Source organism: Lynx canadensis, chromosome C1, assembly GCF_007474595.2.
Source record: "Lynx canadensis isolate LIC74 chromosome C1, mLynCan4.pri.v2, whole genome shotgun sequence".
In the NCBI taxonomy this organism is placed as follows: Eukaryota; Metazoa; Chordata; class Mammalia; order Carnivora; family Felidae; genus Lynx; species Lynx canadensis.
The window spans coordinates 49,127-72,254 of NC_044310.1; the positions used below are offsets into that span (position 1 = coordinate 49,127).

A 23,128-nucleotide genomic window follows, 5' to 3' on the forward strand; every position below is an offset into this window, starting at 1 on the left:
GACAGAGGTGGATTGGAGGGAAGAAGTGAGCAGATCCTTGTGGAAGGAGTGTAATGTCCAGGACTAACGACATCTGATCCCTGCGGGAAAGTGGCTCTGACCCTGTGGGCAGAGAGGTCTATTTCCCATGAAGAGGGGGAAACAGGTAGGGGTGGGGGTAGGGGTGAACTGATTAGCCAAAGCCCTGGACAGCCCCTGGAAGGGGGTCTCCTGGGAGTCAGGGAGTGGCCCTTGGAGGAGAAGGGGTTCTGCAGGGAACTTTGACCCCGGTCATGGTCTTTTCAGGAAGGCACCTTGGTCCTCCAAAGAGAGGTGGGGCAAGACAGTAGCATGGAGGTTAGGTTGGGTGAGCTAGGTTAGCCCCCATACCTTGCCAGCTGGATCCTGCTCCTGAAAGCCAAGGTTGGGGCCTTCTATGCCCCTCCTTCCCCACTGTGGGCCTGTTCAGGATGAAAGAGGCCAGGGGTGAGTGAGGGGTGGTCCTGCAGAAAGGAAGGGAGGCTCCCTCCGCAGGCTACATGGTACCTTCTCAGATCTAGAGACATACTTCACTAGGCTTCCCTCCCCAAACCTTAGTTTAAAGGTCAGGGGTTAGGAGGCCTAAGGATCCGTGAACAGGTGCAGACAAACATGAGAAGAAGTGAGTGGAGGAAATCATCTTCTGAAAGCAGTGTCAGGGCTGTGGCCAGACGAGACAGTTGGCCCCCCTCTGAGTCCTGACAGCCTCTCCACACTGTGCCATGACCACAGATTAACATGATGGCTGCTCCGTGGGCCATGGCTCTTGGGCAGCAACAGCCTCCTGCATCGATTAGAGACGGAGGCACCACACCTGAGAGCAAGACAAGGGCCACCAAAGGTGAATGTGCATCTAGGGTCCGACATTGTCTGGACACCCTGCCAAACGCATCTCACAGGGCTGCCGGGGGGAGGGGGTGCTGTCTGCGTGCTGGGTTTGGATCTGAGGCTACTTTCCAGCTTGTCCAAAATAACACACCAGGGAAAGACAAACCTGTCTCAGCAGCTGCTAGTGGGTTTCTGTTTCTTCTCCTAATGCTCCCGCTGCAAGCTGACATGCTGCTGTGCAGGGAGACGGGCGGGAAAAGCTACCCCACTCCAGACCTGCTACCTCAGGACACCAAAGTGAACATGGATGTAGCGGGTTCCTCTTCCCCAGACCGGCTCCTAATAGGGAACAGAAATGTTCTCAAGTGCACGATCCCACATTCATTGGCCCCTCCTCTCCCCCACATCCCCCAACCCTCACTCAGACAGGGCCCAGCCCACCTTCCTGCCCCACAACGTGGCTCAGATATTGTCTGTCCTGGTGTCAGACTGCCTGGATTTAAAGCAGCTGTGTGACATCAAGAGAGTTACTTGACCTCTCTGTGTCTCACCTTCCTCATCTATAAATGACACAATGAGGAAAACTCACTGAGATGATCAAGTGAACTAAGGCATGTAAAGCGCATAGTAAGGTGGCAATGGCTGACAGAATTGTTGTTACTCACAGAGCATGAAGCCTCCCCAACACATCTGCTGAGGCCACACACCACAAACCCACAGCCTCACGCCCTGCAGATGCAGAGGAGACCACCCACGCCCGACAGTAATGCCCACCACCCACCGCCGCTGTGCCAACACTCCTACCCAGAGCCGCCACGCAGGCAGGCGGTCCCAGACCACCGATCCCCCGTCGGCCAGGAGCCCACTCCGGGTCCTGGGCCCGCCCCCTCCCCACGTGCAGTCCCGGACTCCAGCTGCGCCCAGTGACTCCCTCAACAATGGCGCGGTAGGTGCGCGCGGCTTCTCGCTGGCATACGCCCCTTCGCACACCCGGGACTCCCTTTCTCCTATCCTCGTCCACTCGGGAATGAGGCAAGGGTGCGTGCAGCCCCGTCCCGCCACCCCCCGCCGCCAGCCGCGTGAGCCCAGTCGGCCGTCACGCACCCCCTGCCGGAGCCCGCGCCCGCCCGCCCGCCGCGCCGGGGCCGTTTAAATGGGCCAAGTTGTGGCGGCGGCGGCGGCGGCGGAGGCGGCGGCGGGAGTCTCCCAAGTCCCCGCCGGGCGGGCGCGCGCCAGTGTACGCGGGTGCGCGGCCGGGGCGGCGGGGCGGCGAGGCGGCGAGGCGGGACCTGGGCCTGGGACCCCCGGGCGGGGCGGGGCGAAGGGCCGCAGACTTCCCGACTCCACTGCCAGGCTGGGCCCGGCGGGCAGTCCAGCGAGCGGGGCGCGGGGCCGCCTCACGGGGCGCGGGCGCAGGTGGCCCGGCGCCCTGTGGAGCCCTGGCGCTCCGGAGCGCGATAGGAGATCGATAGCAGCTCCCGCGGCACCATGACTCGGGCAGCCGAGGCCCCGCCAGCCGGCCGGGAAGCGGTCCGAGGTGGCCCGGCGGGCGGCGCGGCGGCAGGTGCTGGGGTGCAGTAGCGGATAGGGCGGGCGCGCGGCCAGGCGACTCCTGGGCCCCCGGCCCTCGAGCTCCAACTCCAGTCCCCGGGCCCAAGCAAGTTGCGCCGGCGGCGGAGAGCCGGGCTGCAGGGCCACCGGCCCGCCATGCCGGCGGTCAAGAAGGAGCTCCCAGGCCGCGAGGACCTGGCCCTGGCTCTGGCCGCCTTCCGTCCGACCCTGGCCGCACTACCACTGCCGCCGCTCCCAGGCTACCTGACACCACTGCCAGCTTCGGCCGCCCTGCCCCCGGCCGCCTCGCTACCCGCCGCGACCGCCGGCTACGAGGCGCTGTTGGCTCCGTCACTCCGCTCGCCGCGCGCCTACCTGAGCCTACACGAGGCCGCCCCGTACCTCCACCTGCCCCGGGACCCCCTGGCCCTCGAGCGCTTCTCTGCCACTGCGGCCGCAGCACCGGATTTCCAGCCGCTGCTCGACAACGGCGAGCCGTGCATCGAGGTGGAGTGCGGCGCCAACCGCGCGCTACTTTACGTGCGCAAACTCTGCCAGGGCAGCAAAGGTCCGTCCATCCGCCACCGCGGGGAGTGGCTCACACCCAACGAGTTCCAGTTCGTCAGCGGCCGGGAGACGGCCAAGGACTGGAAGCGCAGCATCCGCCACAAAGGTGCGGCCGCCACCGTCCCTCCTCTACGCTCCCCGAGGACCCCTGGGTCGGGACCCCCTCATTCTGCCACCTGGGAGACTCCGTCTCCGCCCAGAGAGGGCGCTGCGGCTCCGGGGCTGCAGCAGAGACACTCCCCCGCCAGCCCTCCCAACCCCCCCCTGCCCCCTCCCCCCCCCCCATCTCCGCAGCACGGTCGCCTTGGTGGACCGAGGCAGAGCTCCCTCGGCCTCCACCGTCACCCCAGCTTGGGCCGCGGTGCTCTGGGCTCCCAACTGCACGCAAGCCGGCCCCTCCTCCCACTCGGAAGGTCTTTGCGGGATTCCTGGGCATTGTGGCTCAGGGGAAGTTTACGGGAACTCGGGAAATTGCGGGAGACCGGCTGGGCGGGACACACTTCCCTCCCTGGTCGGTGAGCCCCCAGGATCCGGCGGGAGTCGAGGGACACACATGCAGCCGGGCTGCGGGTGGGACTTGGTGGAGGGAAGGGGAAGGTGTGTGGGTGGCGCAGGCAGGTGGGGAGCGCGGGGGCGCGCGTCGGGGCGGGGGCGCGCGCGGAGCTGGAAAGGCAGCGGGGCTGGTAGCAGCCTGCTTGGAGAATTCAGGAGTCTGGCTCCGAGGGCGCGAGGTGCGGGCGCCTGAGCAGGCAAGCAGGGGAGGCGCGGCGAGCGCCAGGCGCGGGGACGGGGGGTCGTTAGAAAGTTAGGGACCCGGTCGCGCTGGGCTTTGGGGTTCGCGGCTCAGCTGTGGCTGCCCTCTTCCCGCTGCGGGGTCGCGCGCAGTCCCGGGTCCTGGCGGCGCCGTTCACCTGCGCGCTGGATCGACCTTCCTGGGCCCGGTTCCCAGTCCCCGCAGACAGGCTTGGAGAGGGTTAGAGCGCGGGAGGGGGGACGCAGGGGGCGGGGAGGAGGCGGCTTTTGGTCAGGGGAGGGCGCTCGCCGGGAACTAGAGTTTCTGAGCTCTGCAGATCCCCGTGGCTTCCGCGAGGGTGGGGTGGGCGGCAGGGCCTGGGGGTGGGTTCGGAAGTTGGACTGAGGTGGTTGTTCACATACGTGCCGGGAGGGGGAGCGGGCCTTGCAGTTTACTGCGCCCCGAAAGCGTTCCTGCGTGCGTCGACTCTACCTGTGCCCAGCCCTGCTCTCTCACCGGTTCTGCCTCGGCCCTCCTCACAGGAAAAAGTCTGAAGACGCTTATGTCCAAGGGGATTCTGCAGGTGCACCCTCCGATCTGCGACTGTCCAGGCTGTCGAATATCCTCCCCAGTGGTGAGATGTGGGAGAAAAGTTGGGGCTTTGGGATCTTCTTTCTCCCCTGCAGAGCTTGTGCCTGTTTTCTAGGATCCAGAGTCCGTGCCAGTGTGCAGGAGGGAGCCCCTGAAGAGCAAACAGGGGAGACTTTGCTTGGGGTGGGAATCCTGGGGGAGCCCTTTCCCCTTTGGATGCAGGGCCTGATCACGCCTATCTTGGAGCCACTCCTTGGGGAGCCTTGGAGCTGCTTCTCCTGAGGTCCTGGGGACAGGGTGTGAAGGTGTCCTCCCTGGACATGTCATCCAGCTGTGGCCTGGGGATCCTGCCTGTCACATGTTTGGGGGGGGGGGTCCCACTGTGTCAGCTGGCCCAGGTTGGGAGAGAGGCTGGTCCCAGGGTAAAACTTGTTCTGGGATGTAACAGTGTTGGCTGGCCTGGATGTGCATTCTGGGGTGGTCACAGCTTAGCTGTGACTAACATGTGTCTCTGGGATGCCAAGAGCTAGACCCCTGCTGGGCAAGGCTCTGGATGTCCAGGAGAGTCTGAAGATACAACCCAATTAGGGGCAGAATCTGAGCAGTGTGGGCCTTTAGTGTCAAGAACTGGGGTTGGAGGCTGATGTGGGGTCCCCAACCCAGCGCAGACATATACGACCCCCTCATTGGCCTAGCGGAGCAGCAGAGATCGGGGTGCTGTGCCTGCCCCTGAAGCACTGTCTTCCATGTCACATGTCCTCCAGGCAGTGGTAGTTGGAGGGTTGATCTGAAGAGGAAATTGTCTCTTGAGAGGAACCAGTTTTGAGCTTCTGGGGAGAGCCACTTAGGGCCCTGGCTCTTGGTGGCAGTTAGGGTTATGCCGCTGTTCCTGGCACCATCAGCAGCACCCTCTCACAGGAGGTGGTGAGAGAGGACCCGAGACACCCACCTTCGGCTTCTTTGCTTTGGACTAGAGGTAGGAAGGAGAAAGGGACGTCTTGGTTTCCTTGTGGACCCCGGAGGTAGCTAAGCTGGGCGAGCTGGGAAGCCACAGACACCCCTGTGAAGACAGACACCAGATCAGATGCACAGATTGGACAGGGGAAGGGGGATACAGCCACGCCTCCCCTGTGTACCTATCCCAATCACGTGCCTGACACGGGCTTATCGCCAGACTCTGTTGCACAGGCAGCCGGCCTCCTGCCCACCACCACGGTTCCTGCCTGGGGCAAGAGACTGAGTTCCTTCCCCACATATGCACCTTTCCAAGGAGCTGGTACTGGAGAAGAGTCCTCTGGGCACCTTCCAGGCTGGCCTGGAGTTTCTCCTTGGGTCGGAGGGGACCCGCCTCTCCCAACCCACTCTTCCAGAGATCTCTCCCAAGAGTGTGGGGTACAGGTGGCCTGAGCCCAGTATCAGTTTCCCCAGGACACTGCTTGGATTGGGGGCAGGGTGGGTGGGTAGGTCAGACAGGGATGAGGCCCAGCCTAGAACTGCCTACTTGTCTGGGGCTCTCAGGTCACTGCCCTACAGGAGGGATGCCTCAGACCTGGGCCTGCCTCTCCTGAACCTGGTCCCTCCCAAGCCTATCGCTGTACCTCACCCTTAGGAAGGGGCTCCACAGACTTCCTTGTCTTTCTAGCATCCACCTTAGCCACATAGAGACTGCCTTGCTCCACACCCCCCCACAGCCAGGCCCAAAGGTACGTACACACTTCAGAGTCACAGATACTCCAGGGGCAGAATGTGGGTGTGCATGTGGCGCAGGGATCGTGCAGCCATGCAAGCTGGCTTTCATGTACCCACGCTTGCACTCTGAGGGGCCAGTGCTTGGCGAGGGGCAGAGGCTGGGCACCCAGCTTTCAAATCTGTGCTGCCGAGCACGGGTTGAGGTCTTGGGTGTGCCTGGGAGGCACGTATGTTCTCTGTCCTTGGCTGGGGCCCTGGTCCCTCTTCCTCAGTTCCCCTTCACAGGAGCCACTCCAGGCCAGCACAGCTGGTCAGGCTCCGTCCCAGGTGGCAGTCTTACTGCTGTCATTCCCCTCTCCTCTTCCTTGTCTTACAGATGAGAAGCAGAGGGAAATGCATTTCCTTTTCTTCTCGAGAGAATAGTTTAACTAAAGCAGAAAGGAGAGGAGGTCCAGGTGCTTGGGCTACAATAGGCTAGAGAAGGGCAGGGCTGAGGGGACTTCCCAGCAGTGCACACTTCAGACAGGCCAGGGGCTGTTGAAAACACTTCCCCCTGGAGCCCACTAGCTGGCACAGAGAGGCACGGCGGCCAGACAGGCGGTCACACCTACAGCCTCACCCACTCTCTGCTATTTCCAATAGAGCACAGGGCCAAGGCCAGGGTCTCAGAAGGGGCCACAAAGCAGGCCCTTTCATCTTTCAGGCCTACCCTCAGACTCCATTGCCCCACCCACCCCAATGCTGTCCCGTGTATCTCATTGAGTGTGTTACAGAGAGGAACATGAGGGTGTCCCAATGGATTCATAAGGGCTGGCTTATGGAGACTGGCTCCTGGAGTCTGGGGATGGGGCTAATTGTGGTCCCCAGACCCAGTTGAGGAGGGGGAGAAGACCAGGGCTCCCTGGCTCTCGGCACCACTGCCCAAATCTGGAGCTTGAGTGGGCTGGGTCTGAAGAGAAGGACCCTTACTCTGGAGGACAGGACTACTGTGGTGGCTGCACAGCTGTCCATTAGGTCCAGGATGACACTGGTGAGGCAAGACCCTCCTTCACACCTTCCTCCTCGGGTCCCCGGGTATGGTGGCATTGTCCTGGCAACAGGGAAGAGGGTGTCTGAGGAGGCCTCAGTCACTGAAAGGATGAGAGAGAATTAGATAATCCCAAGATCCCTGCCACCTCCAGGAAACAGCAACCTGTTATTAAATAAGAAAAAGCTTCCTGCCCACCAGAAAATAATCAATAACTTTTTTCTTCCACTGGGGCGGCAGGACCTAAAGACACTGGAGGAAGCGGTGGTATATAGGGACCTTGCCTGTCCCACTGGTGTGTGAGCATGCTCTGAGCGTGGACAAGCTCAGTGCGGACTGGCCTCCACGTCTGTGCAAATGCCTCCTGCTCTGATCTCCCAGCATATGGCACACACATGCATCCACATACTCACAACATGGGTGCAGGGTGGGGAGAAGTAGGTATTGTGAGAGATACTGAATCTCTGTTTCTGACCCAGAGGCTGGGCCCCGAGAGGGGCAGGAGAGAGGCTGGGCCCCCAGAGGCTGGGTCAAAGGTGACCTGCGAACCCCAGGACTGCAGTTTGCAAGGGGTCAGCAGGCTCAGGCCCCAGACTCAGGCTTCACACTGCCCTTGAACTGGACCTGGCATGGCACTAGCAGAACAGAAAAAGGACCTGGCATCGGTTGGGGGTTCACACAGGAGCCGTGTGGGATTGTCCGGCAAACACATGCAGACAGTGGTAACGGCACATTGAACAAGTGGCAGAACACAGACCTCTGTTGTGGGGGCTCTCACGGCCTCTTGGGGCTCCCTGGCGCCAGGAAAGCCGGGGCTGGCCTCCAGGTGGACATCCCCGCACTCAGGCTGATCGCCTGTGGAGGGAGCGAGGCTGGACTATGGAGTCTGGACAAGGCATGTGTCATGAGCAGCCTGGCCAGGGCCCACAGCCCTTCGCCTCACCCCCCTCCAGGGTGGCATGGAGCAAGGAAGGTGGTCTGTGGAGGGGTCGCTGACCCAGGCCTCAGCTCTCTGCTCCTGTCTTCGCCTGTGGCCACCGGGGCTCCTGTGGACCCTGGGGCCTGCACTGCAGGCTAGAAGCACCTTAGCAGGGCCTTTGATGGTCCCTACTTGATCTTAGTGGTTGCTGTGAGGGCTTCTGTCACCCGGGCCCTGCCCGAAGGTTGGGCCTGGGGTGCAAGCTGCCCAGGAGGCTGAGGGTCCTGATTTAGCCTAACCTTCCTCTGCTCCCTCCCTTCCCAGAACCGGGGGCGGCTGGCAGACAAGAGGACGGTTGCCCTCCCCACTGCGCGGGTCCTAAAGAAGGAGCTGACCACCAGCTTCTCGGCCAGTGATGGTGACAGCGATGGGAACGGCCCCGCCTATGGGCAGCGGCCAGGCTTGAAGCAGGAGGACACCCCCCATGTCCGTATCATGAAGAGAAGGTACTTTTACCGATGACCAGGTGGGGAGGGCACATGGGCTCTGGCTGTGGTGGTGAGGGAGGGACATCAAGACTGGGGCCTCCAGGCAGCTGAGAGCCAGGCCAGGGTGAGGGCCCTTGGACCTCAGGACAGGGCCCAAGTTTGGATTTTCTTGTCTTGGTATCTGCCGAAGCTGAAATAGCCTGAACCCCTCCATGCCACGGGACCGTAGTGAGAACCCACCCGGAGGGAGGGGCCGACATGGTTCTGTGCGGGGGGAGGAAGGAGGCTGGGCCAGCGGCTCTAGGAGGAGGGCAGTCAGGGAGACCCAGGAAGGGATGGCCTGGCGCCACCACAGCCAGGCAGAGAGGAGGAGGCTGAGCAGCCCCTAAAACGCTCGTGCTCATTCTCCTTGGCAAGCAGCGGCTCCCCTGGCTTCTCACCGTCCCTTCCAGCCTTGAGGGTCACTATTCCTGACTTCCCACCCTCTCCCCTCCTGGCAGAGGCACCTCCCTCTGTCCACTCACCTCTTCATCCCTCCATCTGTCTGTCTGTCCATCCAGCACATGTCACACATCCCCAGAGTCTCGAGGCCTTTTCTCTTCTCGCCTAGTCTTTTAACATGTTCCAATTTCTCCTACCCTCAAATAACCCTCCCAAACCCCCAACACCCCCACTTCCCAGCCCCCATACCCCCGCTGGCTAAGTTGACATGCCCACACAGGCTTCCAACCACCTTCCTTCAGCCCGAGGGTCTTTCTGGGAGCACTGCTGTGGGTGAGGACACAGGCACAGGGCAGAGCTGTTTCCTTACTTGACTGTCGTACTGTTGTTTGGCATCCCTCCTACCTACGGGGCGCGGTGCTCGCTTTCAAGAGGCAGACTGGTAGCACCTGGGACCCAGGGAGCTGCACCCACCTGGGCTGACACTGAACCATCGGTGCTAGCGGCAGTCTGGGGGCTTGCTCCGTGCCCTAGTTCCAGCCTGGCCGAAGCAGCTCTAACAACAAGCAGTTTGGGTTCAGTCATATGGCTGCTGGGCAGAAGAAGCCTTAGGCTGCCCTGCCCCCTCTGCACAACGTGGCAGCTCTTCTGGGTTCACTGCACCAAGAGGCAGAGGTATGGCAGCCTCGATTCCGTCCTTCCCAGTTTCTTTGTTCCGTGAGACCAGGAACTGGCTCCCACCCCATGCTTCTATCCTGATGTCAGCCACCGGCTGGTTGAGCTGGTACCAGACGGCACAGGAGACAAAGCTGAGCCAGCCCAGTTCCCTTGGGGCCAGCGCTCTGGGGCAGATGAGGGCTATGCCATACCCATGCCCTGCTGTTCACGTACTAGGTCCCAGAGGCCACTTTGACCCTCTGCTTCTCTCCTTGCAGAGTCCACACCCACTGGGACGTGAACATCTCCTTCCGAGAGACGTCCTGCAGGTAGGGTTCGGGTCTGGGCCAGGCTTTTCCCCATACCCTGTGCATGGGCAGGATGGAGACCTGTTGCCCCATGTCCCCTGGGTCTGCTGCTAAATCTCTCTAGCTCCCTCCCTTCCTCCCCTCCTTACTCTGTGGTCTGTCTGTCGACTTGTGACCAGGCCTTGCCAGCAGCACAGGCATGGGTTCTGGGCAGCCCAATCCTGGAGCCAGAGTGCACTCCCCTTCCCACATGGGACTGGCCATTTGAGTCGATCTGCCCAAAGATGAGGCCGTGACCTCTCCCTCTCACCCTCCCAAAGACCCACCAGGAGGTGAGAATGGTGGTGTGTACATGGGATCTTACAGGATGCATAGGCGTTTACTAGGGAAAGAGGAAGTCTGCAGAGGTATGGAAGAACAAGGCAAGGGGATGTGTGGGATGGGGGTGGGGGTTTGGGGGGAACTGGCAGGTCTGACTCAATTGAATGCTAAAGAACTTTGGATGCTGAGGCTGTAGGACAGGGTCCTCCAGGCAGTGAGGAGCCACCAGAAGTTCTTGAGCAGAGGACTGACAGAGTGTTTTGATGGGGTCCTTCTTGGAGGCCCTGCCCAGGAGGTTGGAGGTTTGCTCCAGTACACGGCACTTCAGGCTGTAGAAGCATGGGGGAGGGCAGGGGGGCTGCAAACCCAAGACTTAGTAAGGAGAGACAATGAGGGGACCTGATGAGGAGGTTGGGGGACATTGAGAAGGCCCAAGTTCCAGGTTCCAGAGGGGCAGAGGATGGTCAGTCTGTGGCTGCAGCCCAGGCTGCGGTTTCTGGTCAGCGGGGTCAAGTCTTACCCTGGGGCTTCCAGGGAGGACACAGGAAGGGGCTGGCCCAGCAGGTTAGGGGCTTGTGCTCCCCACCCCCAGCCTGGCCCTGTGCCATATGTGTTCTTAGGTACATCTCTGAAAACGTTTGGGTCCTGGAGCCGGATTACAACGAAAACACCTTCAAACTTATTTCCACCTCATTCTGAAGTTGCCCACTCAACTGTTCATTTTTATGAACCGTCATGAACATTGATGACATTTTATGAGCCTTTTACTTGGGAAGCCACAGGATAAATTTGTCAGCGAAGCTTATAGGGAACCCAAGGGAGGCTCCTGCATTCCGAGAATGACTCCTCCTGCCTGCAGCCCCCTCCTCATCCACCCCAGCCTTGTAAAGTGAGAGAAGGTCCCAGGTGTCCAGACGCAGGGGGCCCCTGGTAAGGGGCCAAGTCCAAGTGCATGTGGGGTCCTTCACTCTTGCACAAGCTCCCAGAGGTGGCTGGGATGACTCTTTGGATTTTACCAGAGAGGAGATTGCAGTTTGGGGGCAGGGGCAGAGCATGGTCAAGAGGACTTACAGCCCATCCGCCCTCTACCTGCTGATACGGCCCCTCGGCCTCTGGCCAGGCACACAGCCCAGCTGCCTCACACTGCCCCCTCCCCGGCTCTGTCTTTGTCTCTTCCTGGCTCCTTTTGGCCCCATCTGTCTGTCCTTGTCTCCTGTCTGTTCTCTAGGCTCTGTCCATCCGTCTCTCTGCTATTCTCATCCTTTCGATCTCTGCATCCGTCCACTCGATAGTGCCTGTCTGCTCGAACGTCCTCATCTCTCACTCTCCGTTTGTCTGTCTCTCTCCATCCATTGGCCTGCCTGCTTGAAACTCCCACCTCAGGGGCCATGCACCCCAGGCAGCAGGCAGAAGATATGGTCCCTGCCCTCCTGAGGCCCCTGAGTTGGCTAGGATATGGGCAAGGACTGGACAGTATGACAGTCGCGGAGGGAGCCTGGAGGAGCCCAGGGTGCCCCTCAGAGAGAGTTGGGGTCCAAGGGGCAAGACCCTTCTCCCTCATCCTCGCAGCATACCCTCCTCCATGTAGCCCCTTCTGTCACTCAAGCTCTCCCCCTCACCTTCTGACACACAGCCCCACTCCATGGTGCCACAGAGAGCCTCCCAAGTCCCTCATGGGCTTTGTCCCTTGTGCACAGCAGGACGCAGCAGAGGGTGTTTCCATGGCCACAGGAACCTCGTACTTGGGATGCCAAATGCAAGGCTTACGCATTTTCAGCCTGCTGTTTCTTTGTAGTTCTTTATATAAAACCTGGCATATTTTGTTCAGTGAGTGGCCAGATGACCAGAACATGTTTTCCAGGCTGTCTTGGGCCCTGTGGGATAAACCCCCAAGGCAGAGAGCAGGGGTGGGGTGGGCGGCAGTGTTCTGGTTCCCACTAGGCCTCACTTCCACCGTGCCACAGCACCTGTGCCCGAACAACTGACCTGTCAGTAAAAGAACTGATGGCCATAGTGGAGGGGGGGGGGGGGGGGGGGGTACAGTCCAAGGTCCCTGTGTGGGCGCTGGACTAAGGGTTCATGGGGAACAAACTGATGGGCTCTTTCCTCACCTATCCGGTCTGCGGGTAGTTGGTTCACTTCCTATAGGAGCCCTGGGGACACCAGAATTGGATCCCCTCAGGGGAGAACTCGGAGGCGTCTCTAGACACCCCCTCACCCCCTCCCTAGTGCTGAGGACAGCAGTTCTCTCCTCAACACCTTCGCATTGATGAGGATGATAGAGGGATGAGAATTGCTGCCAATTAATCCCATAAAGTACTTACTCCCACCCCACCTGCACTCCTGTTTGCGTAGGGGGGGCCCTTCTCTCCTCCTGGGAGAGGCGGTGGGGGTGGGGAGAGAACCCACATCTGGGTCTCCCAGAAGGCTCTAGAGCCCAGCCCTGGAGTCTTTGGGGGCTGAAACTGATCTGCTTAGGGGCCAGCCTGGATTAGCCTACTCCAGCCGCCCAGGCCAGGGGGGCTGGGGGCTACTTAATGAGGTTTAGGGTCGGTTCCCAGGTCACTCCGTGGAGGCCCTCTAGCAGGGGCCCAGCTGGGAGGCTGCTCTGGTACAGGTGGGCCAGGGAACAATGGTCCTGGGGAGGGTGGGGCGCCAAGGGCCCTCCCTGCTCCTCTCCTGTTCTGTCTCGACTTCCTGTTGCTCTAGGCTGTATCTGTGAGATGGCGGGTGACCCTTCCCTGTGCCAAGAACATCAACAGCAAATGGGGCCATTTACACACAGAGTCGCACTGAGATCTTCTCACTCCTTCTTTTCTCTGGGACTCTGTGGTGTAGGATTGAGTTGATTTAGCAGGAAGAGAAATGAGAAAACAAAAGAGTTAAATACATGCTTATTCCAGGCCCGCACATGCCTGGTGGCTGAGGCTCTTAGCTGGGAGCCTTGGGGAGAGCAGAGTGTCCTGAACACACGGGAGGACCAGGCTCCCAATTCATGTTGTATGTCTGTGTGTCTGTGTGTGTCTGTAGGTGCATGCTCTTTAGGCCCTTTGGGTGAGTGTACACGTGTCCCTGTGTGTGCACACACCTCATTGGCTGCAGGACTTTGGTCTGAATCTTGGTTTCCTTATTTGAAGAAATTGAGGGTCTGTGGGTGGTTACAAGTTTTAGTTGAAAGAGCGCGTGCAACTTCCTTAGTGAAGCACAGTAGTTAAATGCTAGATAAGTGATATGTGCATCTATGACAGTGTGTGTCCTCTCTGGGCACCTTCTCATGAGCAGACCCTGCCCCCCCCCCCTTGCCTGGTGATTGCTCTGGTCACTCTGGGGAGAGCATGGCAAAACTGAGCTGGGCTCCTGAGCTCTGTACACGCCCTCCCTGGGGACCATGGTGGGGCCTGAGTGTAAGGTCCCGTGCCAGGTAGACACTTGGCAGGTCCTAGTGGTCTTGGGTGGAGCTGGATAGGTCACACCCACTAGATGTTTCCCCTGGGACCGGCCGTGGGGATGCCCACATGTGTGCTGTCACAGGCCACAGAGAGGTGTGTAGGAGGCCTTGCACTTTTGTGTTGTCCTCGGGCTCTATGCGTGCCCACACTCGAGCTCGGTCAGGCATTTGCTGTACCCAGCACTGGGCACATGGCCTCTTGGGGTCTCACCCTCACTGTCTTGCTTCACGACAGCCAGGACAGTGACCTGCCCACCCTCATATCCAGCGTCCATCGTAGCCGCCACCTCGTTATGCCCGAGCATCAGAGCCGCTGTGAATTCCAGAGAGGTGGTGTGGAGATCGGCCTGGGAGCTGCAGGTGAGGAGCTGGGGGGCAGGGGGCAGAGAACAGGGCTGCCAGGGCCACTGCAGCTCAGCCTGGGGACAGCCTGCCCTGCCACCCTCCCAGTGTCTCTGCTCAGCAGCTCTGGATGCCGCCACCCCCAGCAGCCTTGGCTGGCAGCCAGGGAGGCCAGCGGAGGCGGGAGGTGGCAAGGCCGGCTGTCCCCTGGGGCTCCATGTGATGGTAATTGTGTTAATCCCGGCCAGCTGGGCAGACAGGAGGCACAGGCAGTGGCTCCACCGTGGCTGCTTCTGGGGTGGGCTTGGAGTGGCCAAGGCCACTGCCATCCCCTTCCCATAGGAGCAGAAGCAGGAGGACAGTCACGGATGTGCAGGCCTCATAGAGGCTCAGAAATGCACATCGTGAATGGCTCACTTGAGGGCAGGGACACGCTCTACATGCATGAAAGTGCCCACCGACCCCATGGAGCACAGGCGCCTGGAGGAAGGGGGTCCATCACCTAAGAGAGGGGGCATCTCTGCAGGGGTGAGGCAGGAGAGTGCTAGCTCAGAAGCTCCTGGGGTCATCTCAGAGGGACGACTCCTGGGGGCAGCAGGAGCTCAGAAGGAGGGAGCAGCTGGGGGACACCGCGCCCCCCCCCCCCAAACAGAGGAGTAGGCCAGAGGGGACTAGGCCACAAGGCTTTGCTGCAGAGAATGGGGCATGGCTGAGCTTCAGCTAAAGGGGAGGTAAGAGGAGCTGGCAGGGGCCCCTCGCAGTCCTACGGACCCTGGGCAGGGAAGTTTCCGGCAGTGGCTACAGCTCTCAGAAAGGCTGGGGAGAAGACGGTCAACCCCCATTAGTGCCCCCACGCGTGCCTGTGCCTGGGAAGGCCTTTGTGGGGTGGGTGTGAGGGGGCTGCTTCTGGAGCCTTGTTGGAGGCGGCTGAGCAGGCAGCTGATAAAATCTAATTGCCCCATCGATCGGGCGGAGCTGCGGGAGCCACACAGTGATTGAGATATTCTAAGCCAGCAGGCCCTCCCCATGCTGCCCGTACACATGGAGACCTCCCCACGGTACACAGCACGAGTGTGCATGCGTGCCCTGCTCCCAGCTGGGGCTGCATGCCTGGGGCCTTTGCGTGGCCCCGCACCCAGCTCACACCCCGTGTCTGGGTGTCACCATGCCACACACCTGTGTCCTCACTCTCACTTTATGCTGAGACGGGCGTACAAGCATGTCAGGGGTCACAGGTGCTCTGCATGGAGTGTCACATATGTGCGCTGTGCCCAGGTTTTGTCAGAGTTTGCCCTCTCCTCGGGGCTGCAGTCCCCCATTGGCTTCCACTTGTGCCTGTGGGCCCTTGGGTGGAGACATTTGCCTGCTGTCACCTCCTCTTGCTTCTCCGGGAGCCGCTTGTCAATCTTATTCCCACAACCCCAGCCCTGGTCCTTCCCTGGATCCTAGACAGGAAGGGCCGCGGAGGACTGTGAGGGGCTCAGCTGGGGTCCACGCTGGCATCTTACGACTGTGTGTGTGGGTCTATGAGTGAGTGTGGCCCTCATCAGGGACTGGTGGGCCCCCAGATCTCCATGGCGGGATCTTACTGTAGTCACAGGGCTGAGTCTCACTGTGGGCCCTTCTGCCTCCAGCAGCACCTCCCCCAGACAGAGGGGAGCCTTCATCCCCCAAGAGAAAGGGGAAGGGGAGGTTCCACTGTGGAAAATGGGAAACAGAACTCAGGGAAGTGAGGGTGCTGGGTTCTTTGCTAAACCCAGAAGGGGTGTATGCAGGATGGGGTGTGGACCCAGCCCAAAGCCGCTTCCAGGCCCAGCACAGCTGGATGTTGTGGCCCTCCTGCCCTGAGCCCCCAAGGCTGTTGGGGGCTGGCCCTCAGGCTGGTTGTGCCCCCTACCTGTCCTGCCAGGTCACTGAGGTGGGGACCCTTCAACCAAGCAGTGAGGACCTCGTCTCCCAGGGCAGGGGTTGGGCTGCCGAGCCCAGGCCAGTGGCAGCGAGGTGGCTGAGATCAATAAGTTATTAGCACCATTCTGTCAGCTGTAAAGTGGAGATTGATCGGCCTCTCACTGCTGCCGCACTTCCCCGGCCTGATAAAAATGACAGATTAAGGGAATAAGAGAAAGGAATTACGCTCTGGGAATTAGGCTTCTGGGAAGCCTGCCTTGCTGAGGTGTCATGGCAGGCCTGGCTCACAGAGGGGGTAGCCCCCTCACCCCACCCACCCAGGCGGCCTCTCAGGTCAGAGAGGGGGCCAGAGCACAGGATCTGGCCTGGAGGCCAGCACTGGGGTGGTCCCAGGAGAGCAGGGCATCTGCTGAGCTGTTCAGCAGAGACCCCCACCCCAGGCCCTGAGCTCAGGAAGGAGGGATTAGGGCCTGGGATGGAAAGGGGCTGCCTTGGGGAGACAGATGAGTATGTTTTAGATGTAGGACCTGAGAGAGGCCTTCGGGAGAGAAGTGGGGCTGCCCCTCCCCCCACTACTATGGCCAGGCTGTGTAGAGCAGGTGAGACTGCTCAGGGGTGCCCTCAGGAGCTCAGAGCCCAGCTAGGCAGGTAGGCAGGTGTGTGGCCGGAAAGGCCAGGGTGCTGGCTCAGGCCTTCTGAGGGCAGTGAGGGGTGTGGCCTTGGTGGAGGTACCCAGGAGTTGGTGTGGCAGGTGTGCCTGACCTTGGAGGCTTCAAGGTGGCCTTGGGGGCCTGCTGCCTAGGGACTTCCCTGAGCAGGTAGAGGATAGGGGAGGTAAAGTGGCTTCTGGTCTAAACCAAAGCCTTCCATTCCCCTTTAGCAGAATGACCAGGAGGGGCCATTACTTTGTACAGGAGACTAATCTGGCTGGGTAGGGGCGGCAGGGTGCCTGTGGGGTCCTGAGTTGCCACCTGAGCTGTTACCACAAACCTCCTGTCACATACACACATACCCCAAAGCCCAGGATCAGAACTGTCCCTTGACCTGTCCAAAGCCTGGCAAGATGTCCTTTGGCTGGCAAGATGTCCTTTGGGAGCCTGGGCTGGGAAAGGCTTTGACCTGGCCAGGATCCAAGGGCACCTGAGCAATGATGGATTTGGTTCCCCAGCATCTCTACCACCTGGGCCTCCCCATGGCACGATCCCCTACCCACGTGTGCTAGGCTCTGAGCTGAGGTTGGCAGGGACCGAGGCCTGGGCTGGGTCCCTCCCTGCCCCTGGCCTTCCCAGCCTCCATCCCCTCCAAGCCCTGAGACACAGGGCGGGGCTCACTCTACCCTCCCCCAGGTGACCTGTTGGGCAAGAGGCCAGGCCGCACCCCCCACGTCAGCGGTGAGTGCCCACTGGAGAAGAAGGCACGAAGCAAGCCACCCCAAGGTGGGAACTCAACTTCAAGGTGGAGGGACAGGTCCCAGAGGAGGGAGGGGGTAACTCAGACCCTGCCACAGCAAAATCAGCCCCACAGCAGGGTCTAAGAGGGGAGGTTCTGCCTCTCTCCCATGGTGGCATCTGAAGGAGAATCCCTTTACCTTATGCTCCTCCCAACACAGAGACTCTGTTGCTGCCAGAGCTAGGGCCCAGCATGGCCCCTGAGGATCACTACCGCCGGCTTGTGTCTGCCCTGAGTGAGGCCGGCACCTTTGAGGACCCGCAGCGTCTCTACCACCTGGGCCTCCCCAGCCACGGTATGTGCCCCCTCCCCATGGCACGATCCCCCACCAAGTGTCTACCCACATGTGCCAGGCTCTAACTATCCCTGGAGGCCTCTGCTCAGTGTGAAAAGAGGCCCTGGGGTCTTTGGCTGCTAAGACCAAATCTGGGTCTGGATGTGGGTCTGTAGGCCCCTCGGTCCCTACAGGCCCCTTGTAGGTGGGCAATGAGGAGTCACTCTCCTCCCCTTCTGCCCAGGCAGCCACTTGCCTGGGCAGATGTGGGGGATCCCCCACCTGCATACCCCACTGTCTCCCAGACTGTCTAGCAGAGCCATGCCTCACTTGTGACACGCAAACACTGTCATTTCACAGACACAGAAAACAGAGTCTGAGGTGAACCCCGGTGAGAGTGGGAGGTGGGGACTGAACCAGGCCCACCTGCCTCTCTCCAGTACATGCAGCTTCTCTTTGTCCCCGGGTCTATATGCTGTAGTCCTTCCTACTCCAGCTGTCAGGGCCATGTGTGCGATTGTGCTAGCCACCTCACCTGGGGGTCAGCCTGGGTCTCTAGGTGGGAGGGGCCAAGAGGAGGGGAGTAGTCAGGCTAGGACATCCAGAAGGCAGGATGGGCGGCAGTTGGGATGTGGCTACCAGGACCTCACTGGTGCTCAGGAGAAGCTCCAGCTGGAGGCGGGGGACCCTGCCCCACCCGGTTCCCCACCCTGTGCTCTGTCCATCTGTCCTTCCTGCCTCTCATGGACACACCTCACCCACCCACCATCTGGCACCCTGACCAGCTGCACCTTGGCCTGGCAGACCCCAGCCCACGGTGCTGCCGCTAGCTTGGCTTTTCTGGCTGGAGGTGGGTGAGGGGTGCTGGGAAAGGGGGCAGGATTTCTTCTCCTTACACAAGGCACTGTCCCCCAGGGCAGTCAGGCACCGAGAGCCTGAATAATTCACCAAATGTTAATAATTTAAAAATCTTCCTTTTTAATTGCTTTCCCTGCCCTGCCTGGGGCCCCGCTCGGCTGGCCTGCGCGGGGGAGGGGGCGCCGGCCACCGGGGAGCAGCACCGGGAGCCGGGCTGTCAATCATGGCCCTGCGCCGCCGCCCCCGCCGCGGAGCCGACTGTAAATAACCGAGGCCGTCGGGCGGCGCGGGGGCGAGGGGCCCCGCTGGGATCGATGCAGGCGGCCGCGCCGGCTGGGCTCTGCGGGCTGGCACCCGGCCCGGGCAGGGCCCACCTCCGCTTTTCGGGTAATTAATTTATAAACAGGCGGCGGCGGCGGCCACGGCTGGGGCTGCGCAGGGCGGGCGAGGGGGGGTGGGGGTGGGGAGGGTGACGGTGGGAGTGGGGGAAGACTCAGAGGCCCGGCCGAGCAGGATGGAGGGACCCGGATGGGGAGCAGAGGGCTAGACTCCTCGAGTGTGCACGGAGTGTTACCGGGAAGGAAGTCACCTGGGCATCGTCTGTCCAGGGCTGGAGACCCATCCCCACGCCTCCAGGAGCAGGCCTGCCTGAGGATCCCTCACTCTTGGGTCTTTGCACAACACCATCCCTCTAGGCCCCCTGCAGCCTTGATCTCCATAACCTCTGAACTCCTGTCAATATCAACATTCAGAGGCCACAGAAGCCCCTGAAAGGGAGGCCTTCCCCTCCCTCCCACTGCATCTTGGTTACTGGCATCCCCACATCGCTTTCAATGCTAACCTGCCCCTCTCTCAATACAGGTGGGTGCCTCCCAACCCCCACTCCCAGCGCCATACAAAGCTAGCGGCACTGTTAAGGTTTGGTCTCCCCTGCCCTGTGGCCTTCTGTTCATCTTTCCGTCCCCATGACCAAACGGCAAGGTCGCTCTAAGGACATGCTCTCATCAGCACCTGGTCTCCTTGGTGTCCTTGGCCAGTGTCCTATGTTCACCAGCCCTGGGGGAGTCTGGCCTCTAGACCACCACTGACCATCCTCACCCCCCCCCCCAACCTCCCCAGATCTCCTGAGGGTCCGGCAAGAGGTGGCAGCAGCATCTGTGAGGAGCCCCAGTGGCCTGGAAGTCCACTTACCCTCATCCACGGCAGGTCAGCGCCGAAAGCAGGGCCTGGCTCAGCACCGAGAGGGCACCGTGCCAGCTGGCACCCCATCCTTCTCAGAGAGGTACTGGGTGCCCACATCAGAAAAGGCCCCATATTCTCTTTGCTGGCTTCTCAGATACACCTAGCACCTGGTTTCTGCAGGTCACGTCCACAGCCTGCATCTGCCCTCCATCGTGCACACACTCTCCTCCCCCGCCAGTCACACGCAGCCATGTTGGTACAGAAAGTGTGCCAGGCAGTGTGCTGGCCCTAGGTTCATGGTCTGACCCCCGAGTTGGTCAGAGGCCTAGAACACTCCTGGAATAGAATGGGGGGGGGGGTGCGGGAGGGGGTGACCCCTCCTCTGGGCAGGGTGCTAAGGGTGATGGCACTTTCTGTTGAGCAACTGTGGGACTGGCTGAATCCAGGTGCTCCAGAAACAGCTGAGGGCTTTGCTCCCCCAACAGGTAGGTGTGGGGGCTAGAGGCAGATTGGGGGAGTCCGTGGAGAGGAGGGTGTGGAGGGGGCAGAAGGCAGAAGATGGGAGCAGGAGCAGTGCGAGGCCTGGAAACCTTGAAGTCAGCCGAGAGCTGGGGAAGGGAGCCCTCCCCCCCCCCCCCCCCGCCCGCCCGCCCTCCGTCCACCTGCAGAGGCCAAGGGGTGAGCGAGCTAGGGGGCGGGAAGGGCTGTGGCGGCTCTCGGTGGTCTCCAGCCGGGCCCCAGGGTACAACCCCCAACAACGCCGAGCCCCCAGCCCTCCGCACCGCCCCCCCAACGGAGCGCTATTTGCAGCTGCCTCCACCGCCTCCAGGATTGCAGCTAATTGCGCCCCCGCCCCCCTAGCCGCCCAGGGTCCGTGGGGAGCGGGGAGGCGGGGGCCCGGCGCGCCCCGCGCGGTAATTACCGCTGCAGTCGCCGCCGCCCGCCGGGTCAGCGCCTCCGCGCCGCCGCCGAGATTAATTGGCGCCGCCAGCCGGGGGCGGGGGCGGCGCGCGACCCGGAGCCGTAACGAGCGGTGCATCGACCGCCCGCGGGGCCGGCAATTAGTAGAGGCGGCGGCGGCGGCGGCGGCAAGGGGGGGTGGGGCGCAGGGCAGTTACGGGAATAGAGGGGGCGCGCGGGGCCGGGGCCTGCGGCGCGCACTCTTACCGCCCCGTCGTCCACAGGGAACTGTCGCAGCCGCCCCCCTTGCTGTCGCCCCAGAATGCCCCTCACATCGCCCTGGGCCCCCACCTTCGGCCTCCCTTTCTGGGGGTGCCCTCGGCCCTGTGCCAGACCCCAGGTGAGGAGTAGGCGGGTGCGCGACCCTGTCCTAAGGGGCTCGTGAGCGCGCACGCCGGGAGGCCGTTGGTGTGGGTGCACCCGGGTTTGCCTATGACCGACCCGGTTTCCACGAGGGCTTCCGTAGTACCAACCCTCGCCCCTGCCGAAGCCAAGGGACGGACCAGGTGGGCTTGGGCGGCCCTAGACCACTCGGCCACCTGGCCTCGTGGTCTGTCCCCTTCCCACCAGGTTACGGCTTCCTGCCCCCTGCCCAGGCGGAGATGCTCGCCCGGCAGCAGGAGCTCCTGCGGAAGCAGAACCTGGCCCGGTAGGTGCCGTGGCGACCGGTGAGGAGGAGGTGGCCCTGCCGAGCCACATGACCCACACTACCGTCTGCTTTTCCTGGTCCAGACTGGAGATGTCGGCAGAGCTGCTGCGTCAGAAGGAGCTGGAGAGCGCGCACCGGCCGCAGCTGCTGGCGCCCGAAGCCACCCTGCGCCCCGCCGACGGCGCCGAGGAGTTGCAGCGGCGCGGGGCCATGCTGGTGCTGAGACACAGCTCCGCGCCGCTGCTGGCCCTGCCCCCCCAGGGACCCCCGGGCCCCGGCCCACCCACCCCTCCCCGGGAGCCTGTCCGCCGAGCCCCTCGGAAGGGGGGACCCAGCCCTGCCTCAGCCCACTCCAGTGAGTCCAAGGAGACCACGGGGGCTGGGCTCTGGGCACAAGATGGCTCTGAGGATGAGCCCCCAAAGGATTCAGAAGGAGAGGACCCTGAGATGGTGGCCGCCGGGGGCCAGGGCCCCACCCTGGGCCAAGCCCCAACTGGAGGGGCCAGCCCTGAGGGGAAGGGGCTTCTCTCAGGGTCCATGCTGCCCCCTCCACTGCCCCTGGGCTTACCCTACGCCGTCAGCCCCTACTTCCACACAGGTGGGCATCCCCTCTCCATGCTTTAGATCCCTCCATGGGGTGGAAAGAATCCTAGCTCCCCTTCTGCGCCCCCTCCCCCCACCATGCCCTGGGTCTCAGGGAGGGTGTCCATGGGAAGAAAAATCCTTTTTAGTGTTCAGTCCAACATCTCTGAACATTTTGGGCAAAGGTCAGCAGACAGGGGTGGGAGCCTAGGAAAGAGCTGGCAATAGTCCTAGTAATACCACCCCCCCCCAACCCAGGCACCATGGGGGGACTCTTCATGGATGGGGAGGAGGCCACAGCCCCTGAGGACCTCAGCAAGTGGACAGTGGATGATGTCTGCAGCTTTGTGGGGGGCCTTTCTGGCTGTGGAGAATATGCACCGGTGAGGGCAGTGGGGGGACACCTTCCTGAGATGGTTCCGAGCGCCTCTCCCCCCCCTCCCCATCTCCCCTCCTCAACAGTGTGTGGGGAGGAGGGGGATGCTATTGCATGCTTCCCCCTGCCCTGTGCCGCGTCAGTGCCTCTGCCTCCAACACTGGCACGTACACGCTCAACACACAGACCTTCCTTCCATTTGCAAGCTTTTCTGGCACACTGTGCCAGCAGCTTCCCTTGGCCCTGCTCTCGCTGGAAAGCCTTGGGGCAACCCCAGACACTCAGTATTTGGTGGGCTGGAGGGACTCAGCAGGGCGGGCGGGCACTGGTCCCAGCACTCAGGCCCGGACCTCTGCCCGCCCCCAGGTCTTCAGAGAACAGGGGATCGACGGGGAGACCTTGCCCCTGCTGACAGAGGAGCACCTCCTGACCACCATGGGGCTGAAGCTCGGGCCTGCTCTCAAGATCCGGGCCCAGGTGAGTGCCAGCTGGGGGCAGCAGTCTCCACACAATGGTGGGTCAGCACCGAGGCTCTTTGTGGCTGCAGGCCAGCAACCCAGAAGGCCCCCCCACCCAGGCCCATCTCTCCGCAGGTGGCCAAGCGCCTGGGCCGAGTCTTCTACATGGCCAGCTTCCCTGTGGCTTTGCCACTGCAGCCACCAACACTACGGGCCCCAGAGCGGGAGCTCACCTCTGGAGAGCAGGCCCTGTCCCCAGCATTGGCCCCTTCCCCCTATGGTGGGGGGCACCCCCCTGCTGGGAGAGCCTCGCCCAAGCAAGAGAATGGAACTGTGGCTCTACTCCCAGGGCCTGCAGACCCCTCCCAGCCTCTGTGCTAACCTGGTGGGTGGACCACCCTAATCCCTAAGCCCTTCGGTGCCAGCAGCTCTGATACAAAGGACCCACTCCACAGCTTCTCTTCCTTTTGGTTTTGGATGCAAAAACAAAGATTTTTTTAAAGG

At 61.7% G+C, this 23,128-nt stretch overlaps 1 protein-coding gene across 1 annotated transcript; it reads left to right on the plus strand.

Annotated features, from left to right (window-relative positions):
• The first annotated feature begins 2,553 nt into the window (after positions 1-2,553).
• Positions 2,554-23,005, plus strand: SAMD11 (sterile alpha motif domain containing 11). The gene is made up of 14 exons (XM_030325599.2): positions 2,554-3,070; positions 4,240-4,331; positions 8,248-8,429; positions 9,788-9,838; positions 13,822-13,946; positions 17,183-17,272; positions 17,446-17,580; positions 19,537-19,699; positions 20,784-20,899; positions 21,130-21,208; positions 21,292-21,806; positions 22,049-22,173; positions 22,533-22,643; positions 22,760-23,005. The coding sequence occupies exons 1-14, from the start codon at positions 2,554-2,556 to the stop codon at positions 23,003-23,005; spliced, it is 2,547 nt and encodes an 848-aa protein (XP_030181459.2).
• Positions 23,006-23,128: the final 123 nt, after the last annotated feature.

Coding starts and splice junctions, on each gene's coding strand:
- SAMD11 (XM_030325599.2), top strand. CDS start 2,554: ATGCCGGCGGTCAAGAAGGAGCTCCCAGGCCGCGAGGACCTGGCCCTG. Junction 8,430..9,787: donor GTCCGTATCATGAAGAGAAG/GTACTTTTACCG, acceptor CTCTCCTTGCAG/AGTCCACACCCACTGGGACG. Junction 19,700..20,783: donor ACCCCATCCTTCTCAGAGAG/GTACTGGGTGCC, acceptor CGTCGTCCACAG/GGAACTGTCGCAGCCGCCCC.